The 27,812-nt window shown below is 42.1% G+C and overlaps 1 protein-coding gene and 1 pseudogene across 1 annotated transcript; both read right to left on the minus strand.

Annotated features, from left to right (window-relative positions):
- Positions 1-5,491: 5,491 nt before the first annotated feature.
- LOC132217032 (zinc finger protein 181-like) lies at positions 5,492-16,760 on the minus strand. Its single transcript, XM_059666950.1, is given in 7 exon segments — positions 5,492-7,504; positions 7,577-7,638; positions 7,640-7,725; positions 8,948-9,031; positions 9,302-9,422; positions 15,507-15,656; positions 15,790-16,760. Coding segments are annotated over 6 exon segments (1,635 nt in total). The 5' UTR covers positions 15,516-15,656; positions 15,790-16,760; the 3' UTR covers positions 5,492-6,231.
- Positions 16,761-24,120: 7,360 nt separating this feature from the next.
- Positions 24,121-25,068, minus strand: LOC132217034 (oligoribonuclease, mitochondrial-like; annotated as a pseudogene).
- Positions 25,069-27,812: the final 2,744 nt, after the last annotated feature.

Genomic DNA, 27,812 nt, shown 5'->3' on the forward strand with positions numbered 1-27,812 from the left:
TTGGGTTGCCTTCTTTTTGTTAAGTTGTAGGAGTCCCTTTTATATTTTGTTTTGTTGTGTTTGTTTTATTGAGAATATATTTGCATTTTATTTTTTTATTGTTTAAAGTATTACAAATAGTAGTACATATGTCTTTTTTTCCCCCATTGACCTCCTCCCGGCCTCCCCTACCCCTGGCACATGCCCTCACTCCCCCTCCACCTGCCAATGTCTTCAGTCCATTGGTTATGCTTATATGCATGCAGACAAGTCCTTCAGTTGGTCTCTTATCCCCCCCAACCCTCCCCTTATATTTTGGATATTAACCCTTTATCAGATGTATCATTGCCAAATATGTTCTCTCATACAGTGGGCTCTCTTTTCATTTTATTGATGGTTTCTTTTGCTGTGTAGTTTTTTACGAGAAATCAGGTGTCGGCTTTATGGGAGCTCTTTTGTAGGTAACAATTTGGTTTTCTCTTGCTGCCTTTAAGATTGTCTTTAATTTTTGGCATTTTAATTATGATGTGTCTGGGCATCGGCCTGTTTGGGTTCTTTTTGCTTGGGACTCTCTGTGCCTCATGAACTTGTGTGATTTTTTCCTTTACCTGGTTAGGGAAATTTTCTGCCATTATTTCTTCAAACACATTCCCTCTCCCTTTCTCTCTTTCTGCCTCTTCTGGCACACCTGCTATTCTAATATTGTTGTTTCACATTGTCTCACAGTTCCCTTAAGCTGTCCTATTTTTTCCATTGTTTTTCCGATTAATTTTTCCAACCCTGTCTTCTATTTCACTGATTCAATCCTCAGCTTCCCCTAATCTGCTGTATATTCCTTTCAATGTGTTCTTTATTTGTGCTGTCATTCTTTATTTCTCTTTTCATAGGTACTATATCTTTTCTCATGCTGTTGAGTATCTTTACCATTATTATTCTGAACACTATATCGGATAAATTTCTTATCTTCATTTATCTCTTCCTCTGGAGAATTCTTGTTCTTTCATTTGGGGGCTTTGTATCTCCTCATTTTGGCTGCCTGTTTGGGTTTCTGATTATGTATTAGGTAGAACTGCTATGCCTCTCAATATTTAGTGTCAAATGCTGTTTCTGGCTAATTAGATCAGGCAAAGCCTCCAGAGACCACCTCTGTCTCCAGACTGATAGGATTCTGTCTTGAATTATCCACAGGTATGGAGACAGTTTTTAAAACAAGGTGGGACAATTGCTTCTGCCTGGAGGCTGTTATTCTCAGTCTGCTAATGGGCTTCAGATACTCCACACCATCGGTCTTCTGAGCTCTAACCCCAGAGTCCCTTCACACAGTTCCAGTTCACTTTGCCCTCCTTCTGCTGGAGCATAAGGTGAGTGGCTCCACTGGGAATTTTGTGCATTGGCCCTTTAAGACAGTGCTTGAATTTCCAGCTGTCTTTTCCTGGCAGACAGCAACCCTGCTGCTTTTCACAGCTAGATGTTATGTGGGTACCCTTCTCAGTTCTGGTGCTCTCTGCTGGGGGGCCCAGCTTGTGCAGCATCCACTTACCCTCTTACTTTTTGTGCCTCCCAAGACACACAGCCTTGTCATATCTTTCATCAATGGCTTCTTTATAGATGGTGTTTTCTCTAACACATTACATCCTGTTGAAAGGTAGCATCTGACTCCCTCTTAGTACCCAGCACAGAGTGTCTCCCATGAAATGCTCAATAATATGTGCCTTGGTTCTTTTATGATCTTTACCAATGACTGCACAATATACTATAATCACATCTGAGTAGCCCATAGCTAATGAAGCTATACTAACTTTCCAGGCATCAGTGACCTTCAATGACATGCATGTAACCTCTATTCAGGAACAAAGAGGGCAGCTGTACTTACCCAGAGGACCCTGTACTGAGAAGTGATCCTGAAGTCCTTCAGGCTTCTCATCTCACAGGATAAAGCCTCTCCTCTTCTCTAGATGGGGACCTGAAGCTTCCTTCATTCTGTCCTTTCTCTCAAACAGCTCTGTAGGGCACCCTCCCTTCCTGTAGCCCCACTGTGTTCTTGTCTCACTTTCTCCTATCTGGCACTTTGTCTCCTCAGAGCATTTTGAGTAATAAGTATATTCTCCTCAAAATGGCTCAAAGACCAAGGAGAATTTTTGGAAGGAAATGAAATTGTCTTGTAAGAAGCCCACAAAAAGTGAAACAGTAAGTAGATAAAAGTGATAGATGATTAGGAGGACCCACTAAATGTGACATTTCAGGCCAGAATGAAGCAGCAGGCATGTGACGATGATAATGATGAAAATAGTTAAGACTCATTGAATGCTTTTAAGAAGCCAGGCATTATAAGCATTTTACACCAACTAACTCATTTAATCTTCATAATAATCCTGTGAAATAGTTGTTATCATCATTTTACAGATGGGAAACAGAGGCATGGTGCAGTGAAGTAATATGTCCAACATCATACAAAGCCATTATACATACATGCAACTTGGAAATATACCCAGATAACATGGCTCCAGAGCCTATGTTCTGCACACACACATAGACATGTATATGTACACACACTTGTGAGCTCTTGAAGGGTATGGAGTGTGCCTTATTTATCTGCCCCATAGTTGATGCTCAAGAAATGGCTAACACATAACTGAGCATGATTCTGTATCAGTGACCATAGCAGCATTATGATCTCAGCCTTATTTTTTACCATAACAAGCTAATGTACTCATTGCTTTCTAAAAACCTGCTCCGTTTTTATTTAAAACTCTGGTTTTCTTCTCCTAGTTCAATGCAAAAGCATTTTAAATCAAAAATTGTAAATCATTATCATGTGTATGCTTATGTTTTTTATTTCTTAATCTTTATTGTTGAAAGTATTATAGATGTCCCCCTTTTCCCCCTATGACCCCTTCCACCCTGCTCCTAGCTTCTGGCTCCTCCTCAGGCTTTACCTGCACTATTGTCTGTCCTTGGGCTATGCATCATGCATATAAGTTCATTGGTTAATCTCTTCCCACCCCATTTCCTTCTGAAATACACCAGTCTGTTGTATGCATCTTTTGAAATGACAATGTATGGGTATTTGGATGAATTCTCTCATAAAATAACAAAATGACATAAAATTATGTGTAGTGAAGGCAAATAAACCTGCGGAATTAAAAGGACTACTTCATTTGTGCAGTACCAGTGCTTGAGAGCAGAGAGAGGATAGAGAATAGGAGAAACAGAAAGTTACTGGCATTATCCCACAACTATATATTATGTAGTGGCTAGTCTACCCATAATTACAACATTTCTTTATCTTTGATACCATGCCATGCTTCCTTAATTATCCCTCAAAGATCCTTCAACATTCCCTAGAATTTCAAAATCTCATGACTAAAATCAAAGGAAAGATAAGTCTCTGCTTAAGATTAAAAATTCTCCATCTCATTCCAAACCCCTCTATTGAGAATTGCTAAGGAATGTGCCTTGGTTTTCAGTTAAAGTAGCACATGTACTAGAGTAGTATTTTATCTAAAGTCTGAAACCCTATCACACACTCCACATCGGAATTATTATATCAGGATATACCATTCTGGTTTAAAATAATTTATTACAATTATCAGATGCCATAGAGAACATAATCTGAAATATAATTACATAAACTGCCCTTTAGTTCCAACAGTGTCCACACAATCCTAACCATTGATCTGTTACCTTTCCAGTCACAAGATAGGAAACCATGGGAGACAGGAAACCATGGGGATAAGTAAGACTATTCCATCTCTTATATAATTCTTATATAAGACTAGAGGCCCAGTACACAAAATTCGTGCTACCTCCTGCACGGGTGTCCCTCAGCCCAGCCTACGCCCTCTCCAATCTGGGACCCCTCGGCGGATGTGAGACTGCCGGTTTAGGCCCAATCCCTGGGATTGGACATCCCTCTCACAATCCGGGACTGCTGGCTCCCAACGGCTCACCTGTCTGCCTGCCTGATTTCCCCAAACCACTTCTGCCTGCCAGCCTGATCAACACCTACTGCTCCCCTGCCAGCCCAGTCCCCCCAAACTGCCCTCCCCTGCTGGCCTAGTCGCCCCCAACTGCCCTCCCCTGCAGGCCCGGTCGCTCACAACTACCCTCCCCTGCTAGCCATCTTGTGGCCATGGGCGCCACCATCTTTGAGGGCATGGCAGTCAATTAGCATATTCCCTCCTTATTGGCTGTGGGCGCCACCATCTTTGAGGGCGTGGCAGTCAATCAGCATATTCCCTTATTGGCTGTGGGCACCGCCATCTTTGAGGGCAGGGCAGTCAATTAGCATATTCCCTCCTCATTGGCTGTGTGCGCCGCCATCTTTTGTGATGGTGTGAGGGTCAATTAGCATATTCCCTCTTTATTAGATATTTGAATCCATGCTCCTTATAAACTGTAATTATCAAGGTTCATTGTAGGAAACAAAAACTCTCATTTCAAGACATACATTACAGAAAATTAATGCTTTCAAAATAGGTAGTCTGGAGAAGTAATGGAGACAGCCCTGGACTACTAATTTCAAGATAAACCTCTAAAACTATGATTCAGGGAGGGAGAAATGACTGCTGCTATTACTAGTGATGCTGCAACAGTAATACCCCAAAATCATAAAATCTGAAACTAGACACTGGATCGCATGTGTCTACCTACAGCAAATACAACAGAACTTGCTGGTCTGCTTTGCCTACAATGACCCCCAGACTGTGTGTGCTTGCAGTTTCATACTTAGTCCTCATCCTTTAGGATTCTAATTAAAAAGCATATCCAGCCCGGCCAGTGTGGCTCAGTGATTGAGCATCGACCCATGAACCAGGAAGTCATGGTTCAATTCCCGATCAGGGCACATGCCCGGGTTGTGGGCTCGATCCCCATTAGGGGGCATGCAGGAGGTAGCAGATCAATGATTTTCTCTCATTATTGATGTTTCTGTCTCTCCCTCTCTCTTCCTCTCTCTGAAATTAATAAAAATATAAATTTTTAAAAGCATGCTCTGATCCCTCATAGTATGCTGTTTCTTGATTATGTTCTCACAAGTACTTGTTAAAAATTTAAATATGTGAATTAATCCAGTGGAAATGGACTATGAAATGTCCTTACCAAAAATGAAATTCTTAGCACAGAGATTAGGCAGTTTTTCTTTTTTAACATATATATTTTATTGATTTCAGAAAGGGAGAGGAAGAGATAGAAACATCAATGATGAGAGAGAATCACTGATCAGCTGCCTCCTGCATGCCCCCTATTGGGGATTGAGCCTGCAATCCAGGCATATGCCCTGACTGGGAATCAAATCATGACCTCCTGGCTCATAAGTTGACACTCACTGAGCAACACAGGCCAGGCCAGTTTTTCTTTAGGTTTGCTAGTCTCCCACTAAAGGCTGTTGTCAGTCTGATCTTAATTCATCAAGAGGAAAGTAGTAGAAAGTTTTACAAGACGTATCAGTGTCACTGTGAGTTTAATATATACAACTGGTTTTATTAGAGACCAAGAATTTCATTCACACCACTTTTTACTTCTTTTGCAAATTTAATTTTCATCTTTATAACATTTACTCAATCCACTGAGTAACTAAATATCTTCCCATGCCCATTAACCAAAGATAATTTCTATGTAGAACTTAAGTAAAATTGCAAGCTACTGTTATAAGAAATGCTTATTTATTTATAATATGCTTGTTTGCTCTCCTATAAAACTGTTTACAAATGGTATCATTGCAAAGATTTACACATAATTCCTACATCCTTCAGGTTGTTCTAGAATTAGTACACAGGTTGTTCCAAACATTCCATGTCTAAGAAAATAAGAGCTCTTAGTGAACACTTTGCTACATTTCTTACATAAGCTTTCTCTGCAGTGTGAGTTCTTTGATGTAGCATGAGAGATACACTTTAATTAAAGGACTTTCCACAAATTTATATTCATATTTTGTCTCTCTTATACATGTTTGTACATATTTCATAAGAGATTCATATTGCCAAGTCTTCCCCATATCTGTTATTACATATATAGAACAGTAAATACAGTGTGGGTTTACTTATTAAAAGATTAATACTGGCTAAAAGCATTCTCACATTTATTGCCTTCATATGGTCTCTCCTCAGTGTGAACTCTGGACAATATGTCTTGTACCATTGCTAAAGACCTTCCTATAATTATTATTCTCATAAGAATTTTCTCCAATATAGATTTTCTGTTGCTCAATCAGGGAGGATCAATGGCTGAAATATATTATGAAAAACACTGCATTCATACAGTTTCTCTCATATGTGATTTTTCACACATATAGTGATTCAGATAGCCTAAAGGTTTTTCCACACTTAGGGCACTACTGAGTTTCTCTCCATTATGTATCCTCTGATGGGCAGTAAGATTTGAGCCTTTGCAAAAAGCTTTCCCACATTCATTACATTTATATGGCTTTTCTCCAGTATGAATTCTCTGATGTACAGTAAGATTTGAACTACAACTGAAGGTCTTCCCACATTTTATACATTCATAGGGTTTCTCTCCAGTATGAATTCTGTGATGTTGAAGCAGGGATGACCTATGACTGAAGGCTTTCCCACATATATTGCATTCATAAGGTTTCAATCTAATGTGATTTCTCAAATGCATATTCAGTGATTCAGGCTGGTTGAAGGATTTCCTGCATTTCTGACATTCAAAGGGTTTTTCTTCAGTATGAATACTCTTATGCTGAATAAGAAATGAGAGGCTACTAAAGACTTTCAGACATTTGTTGCATTCAAATTGTTTCTCTATAGTGTGAATTCTTTGATGTCGAGTAAGGTGTGAGCTACAGCAAAAGGCTTTTCTACATTCACTACATTCATAAGGTTTCTCTCCAGTATGAATTTTCTGATGGTGAATGAGAGATGACCTATGAATGAAGGCCTTCTCACATATTTGACACTCATAGAGTTTTTCTTGAGTATGAATTCTCAGATGCTCAATGAGATGTGAAACACGACTAAAAGACTTTCCACAGTTCATACATTCATATGGTTTCTCTCCAGTGTGAGTGCTTTGATGATTAGTAAGTGATGAGACATGGCTAAAGGCCTTCCCACAGTCAATACATTTGTAAGGTTTCTCACCACTATGGCTTATCTGATGGCGAGTAAGGGATGAGCCATGGCTAAAAGTCTTCCCACAGTCACGACATTCATAAGGTTTCTCTCCTGTATGAATTCTCCAGTGGCGATTAAGAATTGATTGTTTGCCAAAGGCTTTCCCACATTCACTGCATGTATAGACTTTCTCTCTATTATAAGTCTGGTGAAGGGTACGAGATTTGCTCTGGCTGAAGGCTGCCACACTTTCATTAGAATTCAAAAGTTTCTTTCCACCATTGATATTCTCATTTTTTATTAATGACTTTTTCGGTAAGATCTTCTTAAATATATCATGTTTATGTGATTTCCCTTCAGCAGAAATTCTCTGTAGTTCAGAAAGAACAGACTTTAAATTTAAATAGAAAATGCTTCTAAATGTATTGTATTTATAAACACATTCCCCACTGGGATTTTCTCTAAAGGTGAATGTCACTGGTCTAAAATGTTCTACCTAATTTACATCCTTTCCCTCCAACTTCTCTATATATTCCCAGTCCTTGTTAAAATTTGAAAATTCACAACTTTGTTTTATCATTTTTTTCTATTATTACCGTTTGGGGTGAGTCATCCTCATAAATATCCTCCTTTGTTGATAATTCTTTGTTTTCCCATCTTAATTTCCAATCTGCAATATATCAAGAAAGCAAAGCACTTCTTTTTACATACTTCTTGGAAAAAAATTTCTATGATAGAAATAGAATTGGATAAAAAATAAAGTCCCACCCACCCGCCTGCTCGAAAACACATAGCTCTGACAACTCTCATACATTCAATGATTTCTGAAAAAAGTTTAAGCAGAGCACAGAAAAAAAAACAGACAGCTCACAGAGGCAGGAACAGAGTACAATAAGGGACAGGGGTTAATTAAGGGCAATCAATATCTTGGAAAAAATGAAACTGTCAGGCATAATATGCAGAAGGCATTCTGGAATCCAAGCCAATATTTTGTGCCTATATTTATGTGAAAGAACACATTCAATCTCAAAGCCTTGGTTCTACAACCTTTAATCAATCTCAATTTGCTGTCAGATTAGTATGCTTAAAATGCAGAATTTATAGTGTTGCATTAAACAGTCACAATGACAACAAAATAATCTAAATCTAAATATACTTTACAGCTCACAAAAATTTAGGCTTTTGTGAGTTTATGTAGTATCTATGTAAAATCATAATTTTCTTGGACATTAGAAAATATTGTTCTTAGAAACTTTCTTATATGTTCTTTATTTCCTCTAACACTTATGTTCATATTTGATCTCTGAAGTTCAGCCTTAGCGGAAAAGTGATTTTCTATCCAATTGACAGCTATTCTTAACCTAAAACCATCAGTATATTTTCCCTTAAGTGGATTTAAAAAGAGTAATTTGCCTCCACTTTAAAATTTTTATTTATTTAATGTATTATTATTTTAATATATTTTTATTGATTTCAGAGGGAGAGGGAGAGATAGAAACAACCATGATGAGAAAGAATCATTGATCAGCCACCTCTTGCACACCCCACACTGGGGATCGAGCCCACAACCCAGGCATGTGCCCTGACCAGGAATCGAACTGTGACCTCCTGGTTCATAGATTGACACTCAAACACTGAGCCATGATGGTCAGGAAAAAACCTCCACTTTTGATTAGATGACATGAATAATACAGAAAGATAATTTTGGATGGAGAAATGGTTATTCTGAAATCTAAGCATAAGGATCCCTCAATTTTGTTATATTTGGGAATCTCTGAAGACAGCCTCCCTAAGATTTCCTAAAATGCCCGCCCCGACCCCCCCACTTTCTACAAGCATCTTTAACAAAGACCTCTTTTGCCTGATTCACCATGATTTACCTGGAAACATACCTTTTCTCAGTTTTTTCTCCACCATCCAAGGTTCTTTCCCGTCCTCCAATAAAGTGATCACATATGGCTTAGGTATCGAAAGACCTGCTTACAGGAAAAATATAGAATTTGTTTAAGCTGTGGTCCTCATGGGGAGATGCCATTATCACAAAAGGGAACAAAGGGCGGTTTAAAGAACGTTCCCTAAAAGGGAAGATAAGCTTCAGGCAGGATATAACAGAGCTTCACTTTCCTTGGGAACATAAAAGAAAAATTCAGACATTTACTCAGGAAGATTTCCATCAATTCAAAAAAAAAAAAAAAATCTCCCCTCTTGATGTGGAGGTGGAAGTAAGCAAATTATAATATGCTTACCTAGAGAGACCAGGTTCTCATAATTCTGGACCATCACATCCTTGTATAAATCCCTCTGAACAGAATCTAGCCATCCCCACTCTTCATGAGAGAAGTCTATGGCCACATCACTAAATGTTACCTGAAACAGCAAACACATTTAGGCTCAATTATAACCCAGACCTCTTCTTGTAACTGGACAAAGGGTAAAGTTACCCTGGTTATAAAAGGGGACAAGATGCAGCAATTGTGACAGTAATTAGAAATCTGTGTAAGTAAACCAATAATTGGGTAATTACATTCTTGGCATTGTTGTACAGTAAGGATGAGACAAATTAAGAACTTTGCTTCAGGAGAGTTAGTTTTTTTCAAAGGGAATAGAATTATACTTTTTTTTAAAAATCAGCATTCAACATTTAACAGCACATAGTCAAATTGTGTTTTTTGTTGTCATTTTTTTAAAAATATACTTTTATTGATTCAGAGAGAAGGGATAGGAAGAAAGAGATAGAAACATCAATGATAACAGATAATCATTGATGGGTTGCCTCTTGCATGCCCCTACTAGAGAATGAGCCTGTGCCCTAACCGGGAATCAAACTGTGACCTCCTGGTTCATAGGTTGACCCTTCAACCACTGAGCCATGCTGGTTGGGCTCAAGTTGTGTTTTCTATAACTTACATGCTAGGTAAATAAAAATGTTAAGAGTAGACATATACATAACTAATTTATAAACAAACAAAAAACACTTATGGTATACTTAAACCTTGTATTGATAATCAATCTGTAATTAAAATAATTTAAGACTCCTTGTACAAGAAGACTGAAGGATGGTTTCATGCCATAGGTAGTCCTTGAAAAGAACCTTAAAGTAAGGGTAAAGAATAACATTTCAAGGAAAATATTCTAAGGAAATAGATTTCTTCTCAGAAACAGTGATCATTCATGGCGGTATTAAAATATCAAAACTTTAGAAAAAGTTTAAATGTTTATTATGCTTACTGGTTAGTCAAATTATAACATATGCAAAAATGTATGTATTTAAAATAGCATTACTAATATCTTTCATTGGTAAAATAGACATTGTTTGGCCATGGTAAGTTTTTCACTCCATAAGTGGTTGATTCGATATTCTATTACTGAGAACCAAGATGGTGGCATAAGTAAACACCAGTACTCGCCGCCTTCCACAACCACATCAAAATTACAACTAATTTTGTAAGCTGGCTGAATGGAAGTCCTACAACTAGAGAAGTAAATAAGAAAGCACGTTGAAACTGGTAGGAGGGGCAGAGGCTCAGACCGGGCTGGTCAGGCACCCAGGCGGGCCATTTTTTTAACCCAGAGGGAGATTGTCCCTGCGGAGTCTGCTATGAGGAGCAATAGGTCCCAGCCCCACACTAGACCACCCGCCCAGGGCCCCAGAGCTGGAAAAAGAAGTCCCTGTAACTTTGGGCTGTAAAAACCAGTGGACATTGGGGCTGAGAGATATTAAGGCTGCCCAAGACCCAGGTGTCCCTTTCAAAGGACCAGGGATGAACTTACTCGGACTTGTTTCCTCTGAGCTCCAGCGCCAGGAGACATTAGGGGACCCAGACACATATGGGGAGGAACTGAACTGTCTGGCATTGGGGCAGGAACTCGGGGGTGGCTTTCTATCAGACAGAGGTGCTTGCAGAGGTCATTGTTCCTATGCCAAGACCTCCCCTGCCCCAGGGCTGACTTGAGACCATATCTGAGTCCCCATCAACCTGAAGCACACTGTTTGCCCTGCCTTAGTGATTCCCTGAGAGCCCGCCCCATCCAATTTGCAGCCCCACCCAAGCTGTTTGCAGCAGTTTTTCCATATGAATGGCCTATCCTGGCTCAGGCTTCACACTTTGCTAAAATCTCTTAAACAAGCTGCAGCTGGTGTGAGCGTGCCCCAAACCTATCCATAAAAGGCCCAAGATCCAGCACCAGCCTGCCTTGCTTCACAGCTGGGCCTCGCCTGGGCACTTCTAAACCTGATACAAATAGGAGAAATCTGCAGATCTTTCTGTAGCTTCTGCTGGATGGCCCCAGACAGTGGCTGACTTTGCATCTCCCTGGAGACCCAAGAACCTGTGCACATAGTGGACAGCTTCAGACCATACCAGATTACAACTCTACAGCTCAACAAGCAACACATTGAAGGAGCAAACTCAGTGAGCACCACTACCCTACTGAAGCAAGTCCTGCTCCACAGGGGTATTTCCTGCACAGCAGTTCTCCCACTATAGTCACAGCTGGTACTCATAGCCAATTGGTCTGAAGGTGAATTCCTCCCAGTGACACCAACAGCAATCAAGTCTCAACTACAACAAAACTGTGCACACAGTCCACAAAAGGGTACATCTAGAGTGCCCAGCTCAGGAGACTGGAGAGGCTGAGCCACTGGGCTCTATGGGACACCTACTACACAAGGCCACTCTACCAACTCCAGGAAACATTACAGTTCTACTTAATACATAGAAACAAACATAGGGAAGCAGCCAAATTATTGAGATAAAGAAACATGTCACAAATGAAATAAATACTAGAAAGCAGAGTTCAAAACCATGGTTATAAGGATACTCAAGGATTTTCATGAGATCTTCAAGGGACTTAGTGAGACTTTTAAGGATCTGGTGAGAATGCCAAAGACATGGAAAAGGACCAGTCAGAAATTAAGCATACACTACATGAAATAAAGAATAATTCACAGGGATTCAATAGTAAAGGATTCTGATAATCAAATAAATGATTTTAAATATGAGAAAGCAAAGAACACCAAATCAGAAGAGCAAAAAGAATCCAAAAATATGAAGATAGTGTAAGGAGCCTCTTGGACAACTTCAAGTGTACCAACATTCACGTTATGAGGTTGCCAGAAGGAGAAGAGAGCAAGATATTGAGAAGCTATTTAAAGAAATAATGACAGAAAACTTCCCTACCTGGTGAAAGAAATAGACTTACAAGTCTAGGAAGCGCAGAGTCCCAAACAAGAGGAACCCAAAGAGGCCCACACCGAGACACATCATAGTTAAAATACCAAGGGTTAAAAGCAGCAAGAGAAAAGCAGTTAGTTACCTACCAGGGAGCGCCCATATGACTGTCAGCTGATTCCTCAACAGAAACTATGCAGGCCACAAGAGAGTGGCAAGAAATATACAAAGTGATGAATAGCAAGAACCTACAACCAAGATTACTCTACCAAGCAAAGCTATCATTTAGAATTGAAGGTCAGATAAAGAGCCTCCCAGACAAGAAAATGCTAAAGGAGTTCATCACCACCAAACCAGTATTACATGGAATGTTGAAGGGTATTCTTTAAGAAAAGGAATAAAAAAATAAAAAAATATGAACAATAAAATGACAATAAGTCTATCAACAACTGAATCTAAAAATCAAAATAAATAAGAAGTAAATATACACTGAGTGGCCAGATTATTATGACCACCTGACGTTTGTAGGCAAATTAGCTATAATTTCACACTGAAGTTGCTAGAGGGGCCAGACCATTATAAATAGGGAAGCAGGTTGTTGGACAGTCGAGCATTGGAAAAAAGTCATGTGATCCAATGAATCACGTTTACAGTTGCATCATGCAGATGGCAGAGTGAGAATTTGGCGGAAACAGCATGAAAGCATGCACCCCACATGCATGAATATTTCCATCACACTCAAGGGGCCAAAGAGCCACATGTGGCTCGCGAGCTGCAGTTTGCCAACAACTGTACTAATATATTCACTAGTGACACTGGTCTTTGGTTTCAAAATGGGAATTTACCTTTGTCAGATGTTGGGGAAATAATTAAAAACCATTATCTGCAAACAAGAGGAACTGTCAAGCAGAAAAACTTCTCTACAATGTAGAAAAGAAAGAGACAGGTTTATTATTGAATAAGCGTTAAACCAGACTGTAATGCACTTCATAGGACATCACTAATGAGACTTTAAGGACAGAAAGAAATCTGACCCTTTTAAAAAGCCAGGTAGATACAACAATATATACATGCTTTCAAAATAAGTAACTTGTCCTCCATTTGCTACACATAGTTCATCCTACATTCACCTGGTGACTGATATAACCATCTGTATTAATTGCCTTTACTCCAAAGAAAAATAAACCTTCTTTATGACAAGCAGACAGAACTTGAAACCAGAAGCCTAGGCTAAACTCCCACAGACAGGTAGTTAAGGGTGCATCTTCCTTCATGTTTGTATTTCAAAGAGATGAGTCCAAAGCCCTAAGAAAGACTTTACTTCCTTGAAATATTGGCAAAGGGTATTAAGCTTTGAAAAAGATTTATAAGCATCTCAAGGGGACAAGGAAAGCATTTACAATGACAAGTTTTTCTCAAGGAAATATTCTAACAAAAGGAAGGGGTGGAACAACGTCTAAATAGCACAACACACCTAACTATCGCTGCTGATCAAGTTCATCCTATCATGTTGATGGCATATCCCAATGGAGATGGCTTCTTCCAACAAGACAATGTGCCATGCCTCGGTGCTCATATTGTGCAGGAGTGGTTTCAAGAACATGAGGGAGACTTCACCTTGCTTAGGTGGTCCCTACAATCACCAGATCTCAATCCAATTGAGCATTTGTGGGATGAAGTTCAAAGAGCCATCAGGCAGCTGGTTCCACAACCATCAAATCTCACAGAACTGGACAGTGCTATTCATCAGGCATGGTGTCAGATTCCTTGCATCACATTTCAACATCTCGTGGAGTCAATGCCAAGAAGAATCACCACAGTATTGAAGGCAAAAGGTGGCCCAATGAAGTACTGATAGCGTGGTCATAATAATCTGGCCACTCAGTGTGTATATATATATATCCCATGTTCAAAAGCTGTAAAATCGTGTTGTTTACCCATATCTTCAGAAAAAAAGTCACTTCTACTGTCGTGGTAAACAACCTGCTTCCCTAAGTATAATGGTCTGGCCCCCCCTAGCAACTTCCGCACGAAATTATAGCTAATTTGCCTACAAATGTCAGGTGGTCATAATAATCTGGCCACTCAGTGTATATATTCTATTAATTTATTAGGATATTTTGCATGTACTAGTTACAGTGGTTGGCAAACTGCGGCTCACGAGCCACTTGCGGCTCCTTGGCCCCTTGAGTGTGGCTCTTCCACAAAATACGGACTTCTATGCATGGGCCACAAAGTTTTAATCGCACTGTACGTGCGCACCCACACGTGGTATTTTGTGGAAGAGCCACATTCAAGGGGCCGGAGCAGCGAAGCCTGACGGCTCCAGCCGGAGCCTGGCCAGAGCGAAGGCCTGGGTCCTGGGTGCCAGAGGCAAACCAGTGCCAGCAGCCAAGGGAAGGGAAGGCCTATTGCACTTCGTGCAACAGGCCTCTAGTTTTACATAAGAGGATCATTGTGACAGCTGTATTAAGGAGAGTCAAGGTCAGAAGCAGGGAATCCTGCTAGGAAGCTACTGCAATAATCAAGGTTGGCTTGGACCACGGTGGCAGTGGAGGTGGCAATGATGGGGTAACTAATGGTCAGATTCTGTATATATCCTGTACGTATATATTTTAGAACTAACTGAAGTGCCTGAATGTGAGTTATAAGAGAAAGGGGGGAATCAAGATGACTCCAAACATCTCTTGACTTAAATAACTGAAAGAACTTATATACCATTAATTGAGACCACATGATACAGCTTTAACAACCATAAAGCAAATAGCCCAAATTTCTAAATTTGAATTTTGAATTGTAATTTTTAAAAGTTTAGCCCTAGCCAGTTTGGCTCAGTGGACAGAGCGTTGGCCGGAGGACTGAAGGGTCCCAGGTTTGATTCCAGTCAAGGGCATGTACCTCAGTTGCAGGCTCCATCCCCAGCCCTGGTTGCAGCACCTGTGGGAAGCAACCAATCACATCGCTGTTTCTCTACCTGTGTTTCTCCCCCTTCCTTCCACTCTCTCTAAAAATCAATGGGAAAATATTCACAGGTAAGGATTAACAACAACAAATGTTTGCTCAAGACTCTACAGAGGCTTCTAGCAGACAACTGGTAGAAAAGAGAAACTTAGAGAAGATAATACTTTGGAGTTCTTCAGGCTCCATCCTTTGCTACAGTGAAAGGAATCACAGATCCAGTCCCTAAATGGACTTTGTTAGGAGGGAACTGATAGGAGAAGGAAAGCAAACACTTAAGAGTCCTGATTAAAAGGTGCTTCGGGAAGATCTGAGGACTTACCTGGAACATGACTTTGCAATTTCCAGTAGTCAACACAGTTGTCTTTCCAGGCTCTTGTATAATTGGAGGGCACTGTCCTGAGATGGCAAATTAAGGGCAGGAAAAAGCAGTCATGAAAAATCGGGACTATCTTGCAGCTCTGTGACACACCTGCGTGGAGAAACACAAGGGGAATCATTTTCTAGGACTCCGACCTTATTTGAACTAACAGAGTATTCCTTGGCACGACGTAACTAAACCATTTACTAGGTTCCACCTGCAAGTAAATCAACTTTTATATTACCTAAGAGAGAAACTCATAAAACAACAGTAGTAAGCATGTTAAATATGAGCTGATTTAATCGTCACCACTCTGCACGGTGGGCATTCACATTATTCCAGATTTCTTTTTTTAAACTACTTGACAATTCAAAGGGCGATACTGGAACAATTGTTCAAGGGTACACAACCGGAAAGCGTCAGCTTCTTGACTGGATGACACAGAAACAAGTGCAGCGGCGTTTTCTTCCGTCGGTACTCCGTGCACTCGCTCGCCCATTTTCTTTTCACGCGCTCTACGAGGTGGGCGCTGCCTGGCACCCCTTCCACACAGCAAGGCCAGAGGCCCAGAGAGCTAGGGCCCTCGTGGGCTCACACCGCGGGGAGACGCTGGGAGCAGCAAGGGCTCGGGCCGTGCCAGCGCCCGGGGCCGGGGCCGTTAGCCCGAGGCCCGCGCCAGCCCCCCCCGGGACCCACGCCTGCCCAAATCCGCGCACCGGACGCGCCGGGTCGCTGTGCGCGGACAATGGTCGCCGCCCTCACGGGAACTGCACCGCCGCGTCCTCCCAGCGTCCAGGTCGGAGCATTCCGCCTGGCCCGACACTACCGCGGGGTGGACCACGAACGGAGCCCCCAGCAAGGCGCCATTTCTCAGACTTCTCCGCGCCGCACACACTAGTCACCGGTGCTGCGCCCGGTCGCCTCCAGCAAAACCACACTTCCCAGCGGTCTCCGCGGCCGCGCGCGGTCTCCGCGCCCCGCGAGAACTCGGCCTGGACGCGGGGGGCGGCGGGACACGCACGCAGAGTGAGGGGGGGCGACGGGAGCCTCTGGTGGACTCGCCGCCTGCTCCCCGCGGCGTTGTAAGCGCCGTGGCGTGTGAGTCCCGGAAAAGTGTGCGGGCGAACGTGGTCGTTCGCACGTGGGTTCTGCCGGCCGCCTTCCGACCTGACCTTTCAGACGCGCTTAGGCGTCGGGAGTAGTTCACTTCTTAGAACCCTCTCTTCTCCCAAAACTCCCTCCAGCAAATGCTCCACGTCTATTCTCAGTAGAAAAACTTACTGAAATGTTTTTCTAAGTTAATTTTCTATAATTTAAATAGGGAAACATTCCTATGACTTTCCTGGGCTGCTTTTCTCTGGGTCATTATCATCTCATTACTAAATATGAGAGACACGTTTCTTTTCTTGACCTCTTAGCATTTGCTATAACTGGCCATTTTTCATCAGTCTCTTCTCATGGCTCTATGATACTACATTTTTCTCAAATTTCATCTTCACGGTTGCCGCTTCTCAGTTTCCTTTTCTTGTTCATCTTTTTTGAGCTCTAAATGGGTGTGCTGCCCTAGCAGGTCTGGCTCAGTGGATAGAGCATCGGCCTGCGGACTGAAGGGCCCCATGTTCATCCCTAGTCAGGGCACATGCCCGGTTGTGGGCTCAGTCCCCAGTGGGGGGCGTGCAGGAAGCAGCCGATCAATGATTCTCTCTCATGGATGTTTCTAGCTCTCCCTCTCTCTTCCTCTCAGAAATCAAAAAAATATTAAATAAATTAAAATGGGTGTGCTTTTTAATTTAATTTTATTTTATTTTTTATTTATTTATATTTTTTTTGGTTAATCCTCACCTGGGGATATTTTTCCATTGATTTTTTTTCTTTTTTTTTTTTTTAGAGAGAGAGAGGTGTAATATAGGAAAAGAGACAGACAGAAACCTCGATGTGAAGGAAACACATCGATTGGTTGCCTCCCTCACAGGTCCAACTGGGACAGGTCAAGCCTGCAACCAAAGTACATGCCCCTGACCCGAATCAAACCGGGGACCCTTCAGTCTCCAGGGCAAAGCTCTATCCACTGAGCCGAACCGGCTAGGGCTTGAGCTCTAAATGTTAAAGGGACCCAGGGCTTGATACTTGGCCTCCATTTTTCATATTTTCTACTTTTTTTCACTTTTGCATTTTCATATGTTTATGAATCATTTTTAAATATGACTCAACCCTTTATCTATAGCCCAGCCTTGCCTCTCCGTGGAATTCAATCCACATGTCTACCTCCCAGCTCACATAGTTGTTCATTGTCAAGTTTCACCAGACCCACACAGGTGTTGTGTCCTTATTCCCATCCTCTTTCAAGCCCCCGCCAATTAGTAAATGGAATCACCATCCCCCTATTCGATAAAGCTGACCATCCAGACCATTCCCTTTATTTCACTCTTGTCCTCACCCTCCCCACATGTACACAGTAACAGACAGTATTGTTTTCAATCTGCCTCAAAGTAATTGGCCATCAGGCTTCATTTATTCATATTCAGTTCTCACATTAAAAACTGCAATTGCTGAGGAAACTCCATACTGTTCTCCACAATGGCTGCACCAGTCTGCATTCCCACCAGCAGTGCACAAGGGTTCCTTTTTCTCCGCATCCTCACCAGCACTTGTCCTTTGTCAATTTGTTGATGATAGCCATTCTGACAGGTGTAAGATGGTGTCTCATTGTCATTTTGATTTGCCTCTCTGGGATGATTAGTGACTTGGAGCATGTTTTCATATGTCTCGTGGCCTTCTGTAGGTCCACTTTCGAAAAGTGTCTAAGTCCTTTGAGCATCATTTTATTAGATTGTTTATTTTTCTTTTGTTGAGATGTATGAGTTCCCTATACATTATGGCAAATATATTCTCTCATGCAGTGGGCTTTCTTGTTGTTTTGTTGATGGTTTCTTTTGCTATGCAGAAGCTTTTTATTTTGATGTCCCATTTGTTTATTTTCTCCATAGTTTCCATTGCCCTCGGAGCTATATCAGTAAAGATATTACTACGACATATGTCTGATATTTTGCTGCCTGTGGAGTTTTCTAGGATTTATGGTTTCTTGTATTACGTTTAAATCCTTTATCCATTTTGAGTTTATTTTTGTGTATGGTGCAAGTTGGTGGTCTAGTTTCATTTTTTTGCATGTATCTGTCCAATTTTCCCAACACCATTTATTGAAGAAACTGTCTTGATGCCATTGTATGCTCTTGCCTCCTTTGTCAAATATTGATTGAGCATAATGGCTTGGGTCGATTTCTGAAGTCTCTGTTCTCTTCCATTGGTTCTTGTGCCAGTACCAGGCAGTTTTGAGATCAGTGTCTTTGTACCTTAATATAGCTTGATATCTGGTATTGTGATCCCTCCAACTTTGTTCTTCTTTCTCAAGATTGCTGCGGCTATTCGGGGTCTTTTTTGTTTGTTTGTTTCATATGAATTTTTGGAGAGTTTGTTCTAGGACTGTGAAATATGCTGTTGGTATTTAAACGGGGATTGCATTAAATCTATAGGTTGCTTTGGATAGTATGCACATTTTAATTATGTTGATTCTACCAATCCATGAACACATATACCAGTATTCTTCCATTTGTTTATGTCTTCCTCTATCTCTTTTTTCAATATCCTCTAGTTTTCCAAGTACAGTCTTTTACCTCCTTAGTTAAGTTTATTCCTAGGTATTTTAATTTCTTTGGTGCAATGGTAAATGGGAGGGTTTTTGTTGTTTCTGTTTCTGTGAGTTCATTATTGGTGTATAAAAAAGCCATAGATTGCCGAAACTGGTTTGGCTCAGTGGATAGAGCGTCGGCCTGCGGACTGAAAGGTCCCAGGTTCGATTCTGGTCAAGGGCATGTACCTGGGTTGCGGGCATATCCCCAGCAGGAGATGTGCAGGAGGCAGCTGATCGATGTTTCTCTCTCATCAATGTTTCTAACTCTCTATCTCTCTCCCTTCCTCTCTGTAAAAAATCAATAAAATAATTTAAAAAAAGCCATAGATTTCGGGTGTTAATTTTGTATCCTGCTACATTGCCAAATTCATTTATTAAATCTAGTAGTTTTTTTTATGGAGTCTTTGGGGTTTTCAGTGTACAATATCATGTCAACTGCAAATAGTGATAGTTTTATTTCTTCTTTTCCAATTTGGATGCTTTTTATTTCTTCTCCTTGTCTGATGGCTATGGCTAGCACTTCCAGTACTCCGTCAAACAGGAGTGGTGAGAGTGGGCATCCCTGTCTTGTTCCTGTTTTAAGGGGAAATTATTCTAGTTTTTGCCCATGAGTATGATGTTGGCTGTAGGTTTGTCATATAAGACTTTTATTATGTTGAGATATGATCCCTCTATTCCCACTTTGCTAAGAGTTTTTATCAAGAAAAACTGTTGGATTTTGTCAAATGCTTTTTTCTGCATCAATTGATATGATTATGTGATTTTTGTCTCTCAATTTGTTTATGTGATATATCATGTTTATTGATTTGTGGATATTGTACCATCCTTGCATACCCAGAATAAATCCCACTTGGTCGTGGTGTATGATCTTTCTAATTAAGGCTGGATCCGATTTGTTAGAATTTTGTTGAGGATTTTAGCATCCATGTTCATCAGAGATATTGGCCTATAATTCTCTTTCTTTGTAGTGTCTTTATCTGGTTTGGGGATTAGGGTAATGCTGGCTTCATAGAAAGAGTTTGGAAGTGTTCCTTCCTCTAGAATTTTTGGGAATAGTCTGAAGAGGATAGATTTTAGTTCTTCTTTGAATGTTGGCAAAACTCCTCTGTGAAGCAGTCTGGCCCAGGGCTTTTGTTTGCTGGAAGTTTTTTGATTACTGCCTCAGTTTCCCCCATAGTTAATGGCCTATTCAGATTTTTTTATTCTTCCTGATTGAGTTTTGGAAGGTCATATTTTCTAGGAATATGTTCATTTCTTCTAGGTTGACCAGTTTGTTGGAATATGGTTGCTCATAGTATCCTATCTAATAAAAGAGTAATATGCAAATTAACCATCACTCCATCACACCCTCACTCCGTCACAAAGATGGCGGCGGCACAGAGCTGGAGCAAGCAGGAGGCTTGGGTTGCCACTGGCAATGGAGGAAACCAAGCTTCCCGCCTGCCCTGGCTGGCCCTGGGCTCCACTCAAGGTTACAAAGTTTCAATTATAGAAGATAGATAAATCCCAGATACCTGCTTCCAGACCGCGGGCATGGCCAGCCTGAAAACAGCCCTCAGCCCCTCACCCAGGCTGGCCACGCACCCCAGTGGGGACCCCTACTCTGAAGGGGGTGTGACTAGCCTGCAAACAGCCATCAGCCCCTCACCTAGGCTGGCCAGGCACCCCAGCGGGACCCCCACCCTGATCCAGGACACCCTTCAGGGCAAACCAGCCAGCCCCCACCCGTGCACCAGGCCTCTATACTATAAAATAAAAGGGTACTATGCAAATTGACCTTAACAGCAGAACGACTGGGAATGACTCGTCACTATGACACACACTGACCACCAGGGGACAGATGCTCAATGCAGGAGATGCCCCTGGTGGTCAGTGCGCTCTCACAGAGGGAGTTCTGTTCAGCCACAAGCCAGGCTGACTGCTGCCAGTACAGCAGTGGTGGCGGGAACCTCTCCCGCCTCCTCAGCAGCACTAAGGATGTCCAACTGCAGCTTAGGCCTGCTCCCCACTGGCAAGTGGACTCCGAGGGCTCCGGGCTGCCAGAGGGATGTCTGACTGCCAGCTTAGGCCCACTCCCTGGTGGGCAGCAGGTGGACATCCTCCAAGGGGTCCCAGACTGCGGGAGGGCACAGTCCGGGCTGAGGGATCCCCACAACTGCAGAAACTTTTGTGCACTGGGCCTCTAGGTTTATTTTATAATTCTTTGTATTTCTGTGGAGTCTGTTGTTATTTCACCTCTTTCATTTCTGATTTTGTTTATTTGGGTCCTCTCTCTTTGATCTTCGTGAGCCTGGCTAGAGTTTCATCAATCTTGTTTATCCTTTCAAAGAACCAGCTCTTGGTTTCATTGATTTTTTCATGTAATTTTTTTTTTTTGGTCTCTATGTCATTTATTTCAGCTATAATCTTTATTATTTCCTTCCTTCTGCTCATTCTGGGCTTTTCTTGTTGCTCTCTTTCTAATTCTTTAAGTTGTAGAGTTAGATAGTTTATTATCAGTTTTTCATGTTTTTTGAGGTAGGCCTGTAATGCTATGATCTTCCCTCTCAGGACTACTTTCACTGTGTCCCAGAGATTAAAAATGGAACTCCCATTTGACCCAATTATCCCACTTCTAGGAATATGTCCCAAGAAATAAGAAACGCCAATCATAAAGGACACATGCACCCCTATGTTCATAGCAGCACAATTTACAATAACCAAGATTTCAAATCAACCTAAGTGCCCATCAGAAGATGAGTGGATTAAAAAGCCATGGTACATCTATACAATGGAATACTATGCTGCTGTAAACAGGAAAGAACTCCTACCATTTACCACAGCATGGATGGACCAGGAGAGCATTATGCTAAGTGAAATAAGCTGGAGAAACCAAGATGGTGGCATAGGTAAACACCGGAGAATGCTGCCTCACACAACCACTTCAAAAATACAACTAAAAGACGGAAGGGACATCATCTAGAAACACAAGAAGGCTGGCTGAGTGGAAATTCTACAACTAGAAGGAAAGAGAAAAGCATACTGAGACTCAGAGGAGGTGCGGTGCAGAAGTAAAATACAGAGGTACAGAGGCACATGCGGAGAGGGTTGGCGGCTGAGGACACGGTTGTCTTTTTCAATCAGGAGGGAGTCTCAAGCTCTGAGCTCCAGTTCTGGGCAAGTCTCTGGGGACCCAAACTCATACAGGAGAAACTGGACTGTCTGGCATCGGTTGGAACTTGAAGGCAGCTTTCTCTCCGGGGTGCTTGCAGTGATTGCCGGGACACTGAGAAGCAGGGCCTCTGAGGGCAGGACTGAGAGCAGCCATAACTGCTCACTCCACCCTGTTGATCCCCTGGGACCTTTCCCTGCCCAAGCCACAGAGGCTTTTGCATATGAAAGCCCTGGCCCTTTGCAATCTGATAATTACCTATCAAACTGCAGCTGGCCCAAGGCCCCAGGGCAACTTGCACTGCATCACAGCTGGCTCCTGCTGGATAGCCTGAGGCAGAGGCTAGAATAGCACCTCCTTAGAGATCCAGGAGCCAGTGTGCCCAGTGGTCAGAGTGGGACCATCCAGTTGCAGCTCCTCGGATTCATAAAGGACACACTCAAGGGGCAGACTCAGTGAGCACCAAAACCCTATTGAAGCAAGTCTTCACCCAGAGGGGTGTCTCCAGCACAGAAGTTCTCCCACTGCAGACACAGCTGATTCTCACAGCCAATTGGCCTGGAGGTCAATCCCTCCCAGTGTTACCTACAACAATCAAGGCTTAACTACAACAAGACTGTGCACAAAGCCCACAAGGGGGTGCACCAAGAATGTCCACCTCAGGTAATTGGGGAGGCTGAGCCACTGGGCCCTATAGGACACCTAGTACAGAAAGCCTCTCTATCGACACAGCAAAGCATAAAAAAATGCGGAGACAAAGAAACAGGACACAAATGACAGAAAAGGAGGAAAGCAAACTATTGGATATAGAGTTCAAAACCACACTTTTAAGGTTTTTCAAGAATTTTCTAGAAACCGCCGATAAATTTAGTGAGACCCTCAAGAAATCTAGTGAGACCCTCGAGGATATGAACAAGGACCAATTAGAAATTAAGCATACACTGACTGAAATAAAGAATATTATACAGACTCCCAACAGCAGACTAGAGGATCACAAGAATCAAGTCAAAGATTTGAAATACAAAGAAGCAAAAAACACCCAACTGGAAAAGCAAAATGAAAAAAAGAATCCCAAAATATGAAGATTGTGTAAGGAGCCTCTGGGACAGCTTCAATCTTCAGAAGGAAAGCAGGGGAGGGTGGGAGTTGGGGGTAAGAGATCAACCAAAGGATTAGTATGCTTCATATAAACTTAACCAATGGACACAGACACTAGGGGGGTAAGGGCATGTGCTGGGGGTTAGGGGGAGGGCCAATGGGGGAAAAAGGAGACATATGTAATACTATAAGTAATAGTTTAAACAATGAAGAATTTAAAAAGAAAGAAAAAGAGGGCCATGGGCCAGAGGAGAGCACAGCTCTGGTTTCCTGGGAAAGAATTTTTCACATTTTGCTTACCTGGAGAGTAACTGAATGAGAAAAAGTCTTAATGATGCTTTCACTAAAGAAATTCTTCAGGCCCTAACCGGTTTTGTCAGTGGATAGAGCATCAGCCTGCAGACTGAAGGGTCCCAGGTTCAATTCCAGTCAAGGGCATGTACCTTGGTTGCGGGCACAACCCCAGTGGGGAGCATGCAGGAGGCAGCTGATTGATGTATCTCTCTCATTGATGTTTCTAACTCTCTATCCCTCTCCCTTCCTCTCTGTAAAAAAATCAATAAAATATATTTTTTTGCATTTCAATAGAATTAGGTTTATTCCTTAAAATAAATAAATAAATAAATAAATAAATGGTCTAAAAGCAAATGCAGATTTGTACCAAGGGGTGGACAATACCTGGTACTTACAAAGGTGCTGCTGTGTCATAAATGAAAACAGCATGTTAGGAAAAAGTATTATTTCAGGTGCTGTCTGCTTGCACAACCTGGAGCTGCGGGTTAACTGAGAGAAGGTGCTCTGCCAAGCCTCTGTGTGAGCAAAACCACCAGCAGCTGCTCCAGAGAACTGTGGTGGCAGCACAAACACTGGCATCAACTCACAGTCTTCTCGTTCTCCCCATTTTCCATAATTTTCCTCTTCTTTTTATCTGTTGTTTTCTTGAAGATGTTATTTCGGTAAAACTGAAGTTTTCTGATGCTTTCACTAATGTCATCAAGTGCCCTGTGAGAAGCAGCCTTCTTGGGTGCGAATTCATATTCTTCTGCATACCAGCGTCTGCACAGTTCCTTAACAGTGCTCACATTAATTGTTCTATAATGAAGATGTTTCATGAACTGGGGGATGTATTTGTCAAGAAACTTCTTATCTGCATGAACTGAATTTCCTGCAAGTGGACAGAGCCCCGGAGGAGTCTGCTGTCACACAAAGGACAGAAATTCATACTGTGCCTGCTGCAATGTCACTGTACTCTCCTTCACTGCTTTGGTTAGACCAGACTTCCCATGATGCTTCTTGCACCAATCTGACATGCTGTCCAGTAACTCATCTGGCTATTTTATAATCAGGTTAGGACCTTTGGCCAAAATGTTGAGATCAGAGTCGGTGATCAGACAGGCCATCTCAATAATTTGGTCCTTCTCAATGTCCAATCCCGTCATCTGCAGGTCCACCCAGACCATCTGCTGGGCCATGCTCTCCCTCGCCGCCATGGCTGCGCCACCTTCGCAGACACCCCGTGCCCCGAACTGCCCACAGCTCCCACCCACACCTCAAAACAGCCTGGAGCGCAGGGAGCCGCCTAGCATCACCTGGCACGCGTAGCCAACATATTTTTTTTTTTTAAGAAATTCGTTCGATTCCGGTCGAGGGCATGTGCCTTGGTTGCGGGCACATCCCCAGTGGGGAGTGTGCAGGAGGCAGCTGGTCGATGTTTCTCTCTCATCGATGTTTCTGGCTCTATATCTCTCTCCTTTCCTCTCTTTAGAGACTCAATAAAATATATTTAAAAAAAAAAAAAAGAAAAGAAATTCTTGAGGGAAAAACCAAGATGGTGGCATAGGTAAACACTGGAAATTGCTGCCTCGCACAACCACTTCAAAAATACAACTAAAACACAAAATGGACATCATCCAGAACCACAGGAAGGCTGGCTGAGTGGAAATTCTACAACTAGAAGGAAAGAGAAAAGCACACTGAGACTCAGAGGAGGTATGGAAGTAAAGTGCAGAGGTACAGAGGCACACGTGGAAAGGGCTGGCAACTGAGGACACGGTTGTCTTTTTCAATAGGGAGGGAGTCTCAAGCTCCCGAATGCTCTGAACTCCAGTTCCAGGCAAGTCTCTGGGGACCCAGACTCATACAGGGAGAAGCGGGACTGTCTGGCAGCGGTCGGAACTTGGGGGCAGCTTTCTCTCCAAGGGGCTTGCAGTGATTACTGGGACACTGAGAAGCAGAGCCTCTGAGGGCAAGACTGAGAGCAGCCATTATAACTGCTAGCCCTGCCCTGTTGATCCCGTGGGACCCGCCCCACCCAAGCCCTGCAGGGAGGCTTTTGCTGGATAGCCTCAGGCAAAGGCTAGATTAGCACCTCCCTAGAGATCCAGGAGCCAGGAAACCCAGAGGTCAGAGTGGGACCATCCAATTTTAAGCCCCGTGGAACCCTAAGGGACACACTCAGGGGGCAGACTCAGTGAGCACCAAAGCCCCATTGAAGCAAGTCTTGCCCCAGAGGGTTGTCTCCAGCACAGAAGTTCTCCCACTGCAGACACAGCTGATTCTCACAGCCAATTGGCCTGGAGGCCAATTCCTCCCAGTGATACCTACAACAATCAAGGCTTAACTACAAGACTGCACAAAGCCCACAAGGGGGTGCAGGAAGAGTGTCCTCCTCAGGTAACTGGGGAGGCTGAGCCACTGGGCACTAGAGGACACCTAGCACAGAAAACCACTTTATCAACACAGGGAAGCATAAAAAATGCGGAGACAAAGAAAAAGGACACAAATGACAGAAATGGAGGAAAGCAAACTACTGGATCTAGAGTTCAAAACCACACTTTTAAGGTCTTTCAATAATTTTCTAGAAACTGCCGATAAACTTAATGAGATCTACAAGAAATCTAATGAGACCCTCAATGTTGTGATAACGAACCAACTAGAAATTAAGCATACACTGACTGAAATAAAGGATATTATACAGACGCCCAACAGCAGACTAGAGGATCGCAAGAATAAAGTCAAAGATTTGAAATACGAAGAAGCAAAAAACACCCCACTGGAAAAGCAAAAAGAAAAAATCCAAAAATATGAAGATAGTGTAAGGAGCCTCTGGGACAACTTCAAGCGTCCCAACATCTGAATTATGGGGGTGCCAGAAGAAGAGAGAGAGCAAGATATTGAAAACCTATTTGAAGAAATAGTGACAGAAAACTTCCCCTACCTGATGAAAGAAATAGACTTACAAGTCCAGGAAGCGCAGAGAACCCCAAACAAAAGGAATCCAAAGAGGAACACACCAAGACACATCATAATTAAAATGCCAAGAGCAAAAGACAAAGAGAGAATCTTAAAAGCAGCAAGAGAAAAAAAGTCAGTTACCTACAAGGAAGTACCCATACGACTGTCAGCTGATTTCTCAACAAAAACTATGCAGGCCAGAAGGGAGTGGCAAGAAATATTCAAAGTGATGAACAGCAAGAACCTACAACCAAGATTACTTTATCAAGCAAAGCTATCATTCAGAATAGAAGGTCAGATAAAGAGCTTCACAGATAAGGAAAAGCTAAAGGAGTTCATCACCACCAAACTAGTATTATATGAAATGCTGAAAGGTATCCTTTAAGAAGAGGAAGAGGAAGAAAAAGGTAAAGATACAAATTATGAACAACAAATATGCATCTATCAACAAGTGAATCTAAGAATCAAGTGAATAAATAATCTGATGAACATAATGAACTGTTGATTATAATAGAATCAGGGACATAGAAAGGGAATGGACTGACTATTCTTGGGGGGGAAAGGGGTGTGGGAGATGTGGGAAGAGACTGGACAAAAATTGTGCACCTATGGATGAGGACAGTGGGTGGGGAGTGAGGGCGGAGGGTGGGGTGGGAACTGGGAGGAGGGGAGTTATGGGGGGGGGGGAAGAAGAACAAATGTAATAATCTGAACAATAAAGATTTAATTTTTAAAAAATGAGAGTGATTTTAGAGAAAAACATGTTTCAGTAATACACTTTGTGAATATTAGATTCTAGTGCTGTTTATCATCTTTCGAGGTGTTGTTTTCTACCTATAAACTGGACTGGATGGTGAATGAAGTCTTCTAGTTTCCTCCATTATCTGCCTATGACTCTCCAAACTAACCTTTCCAATTTTTCTCCCATCCTGACTTGGAATCATTGAAAACTAAAATTTCCCTTTAGCCAAAGCCATGCAAGCTAAAGTGGAATGACTTGATATACTAGTAAACTTCAGAGAAATCACCACAACAGCTCATGTATGTGTAGTAGGCAGTTAGGTAAGCATGAGCAGAGTAGGAACAACCTGCCAGG

Source organism: Myotis daubentonii, chromosome 15 (genome assembly GCF_963259705.1).
Source record: "Myotis daubentonii chromosome 15, mMyoDau2.1, whole genome shotgun sequence".
NCBI lineage: Eukaryota > Metazoa > Chordata > Mammalia > Chiroptera > Vespertilionidae > Myotis > Myotis daubentonii.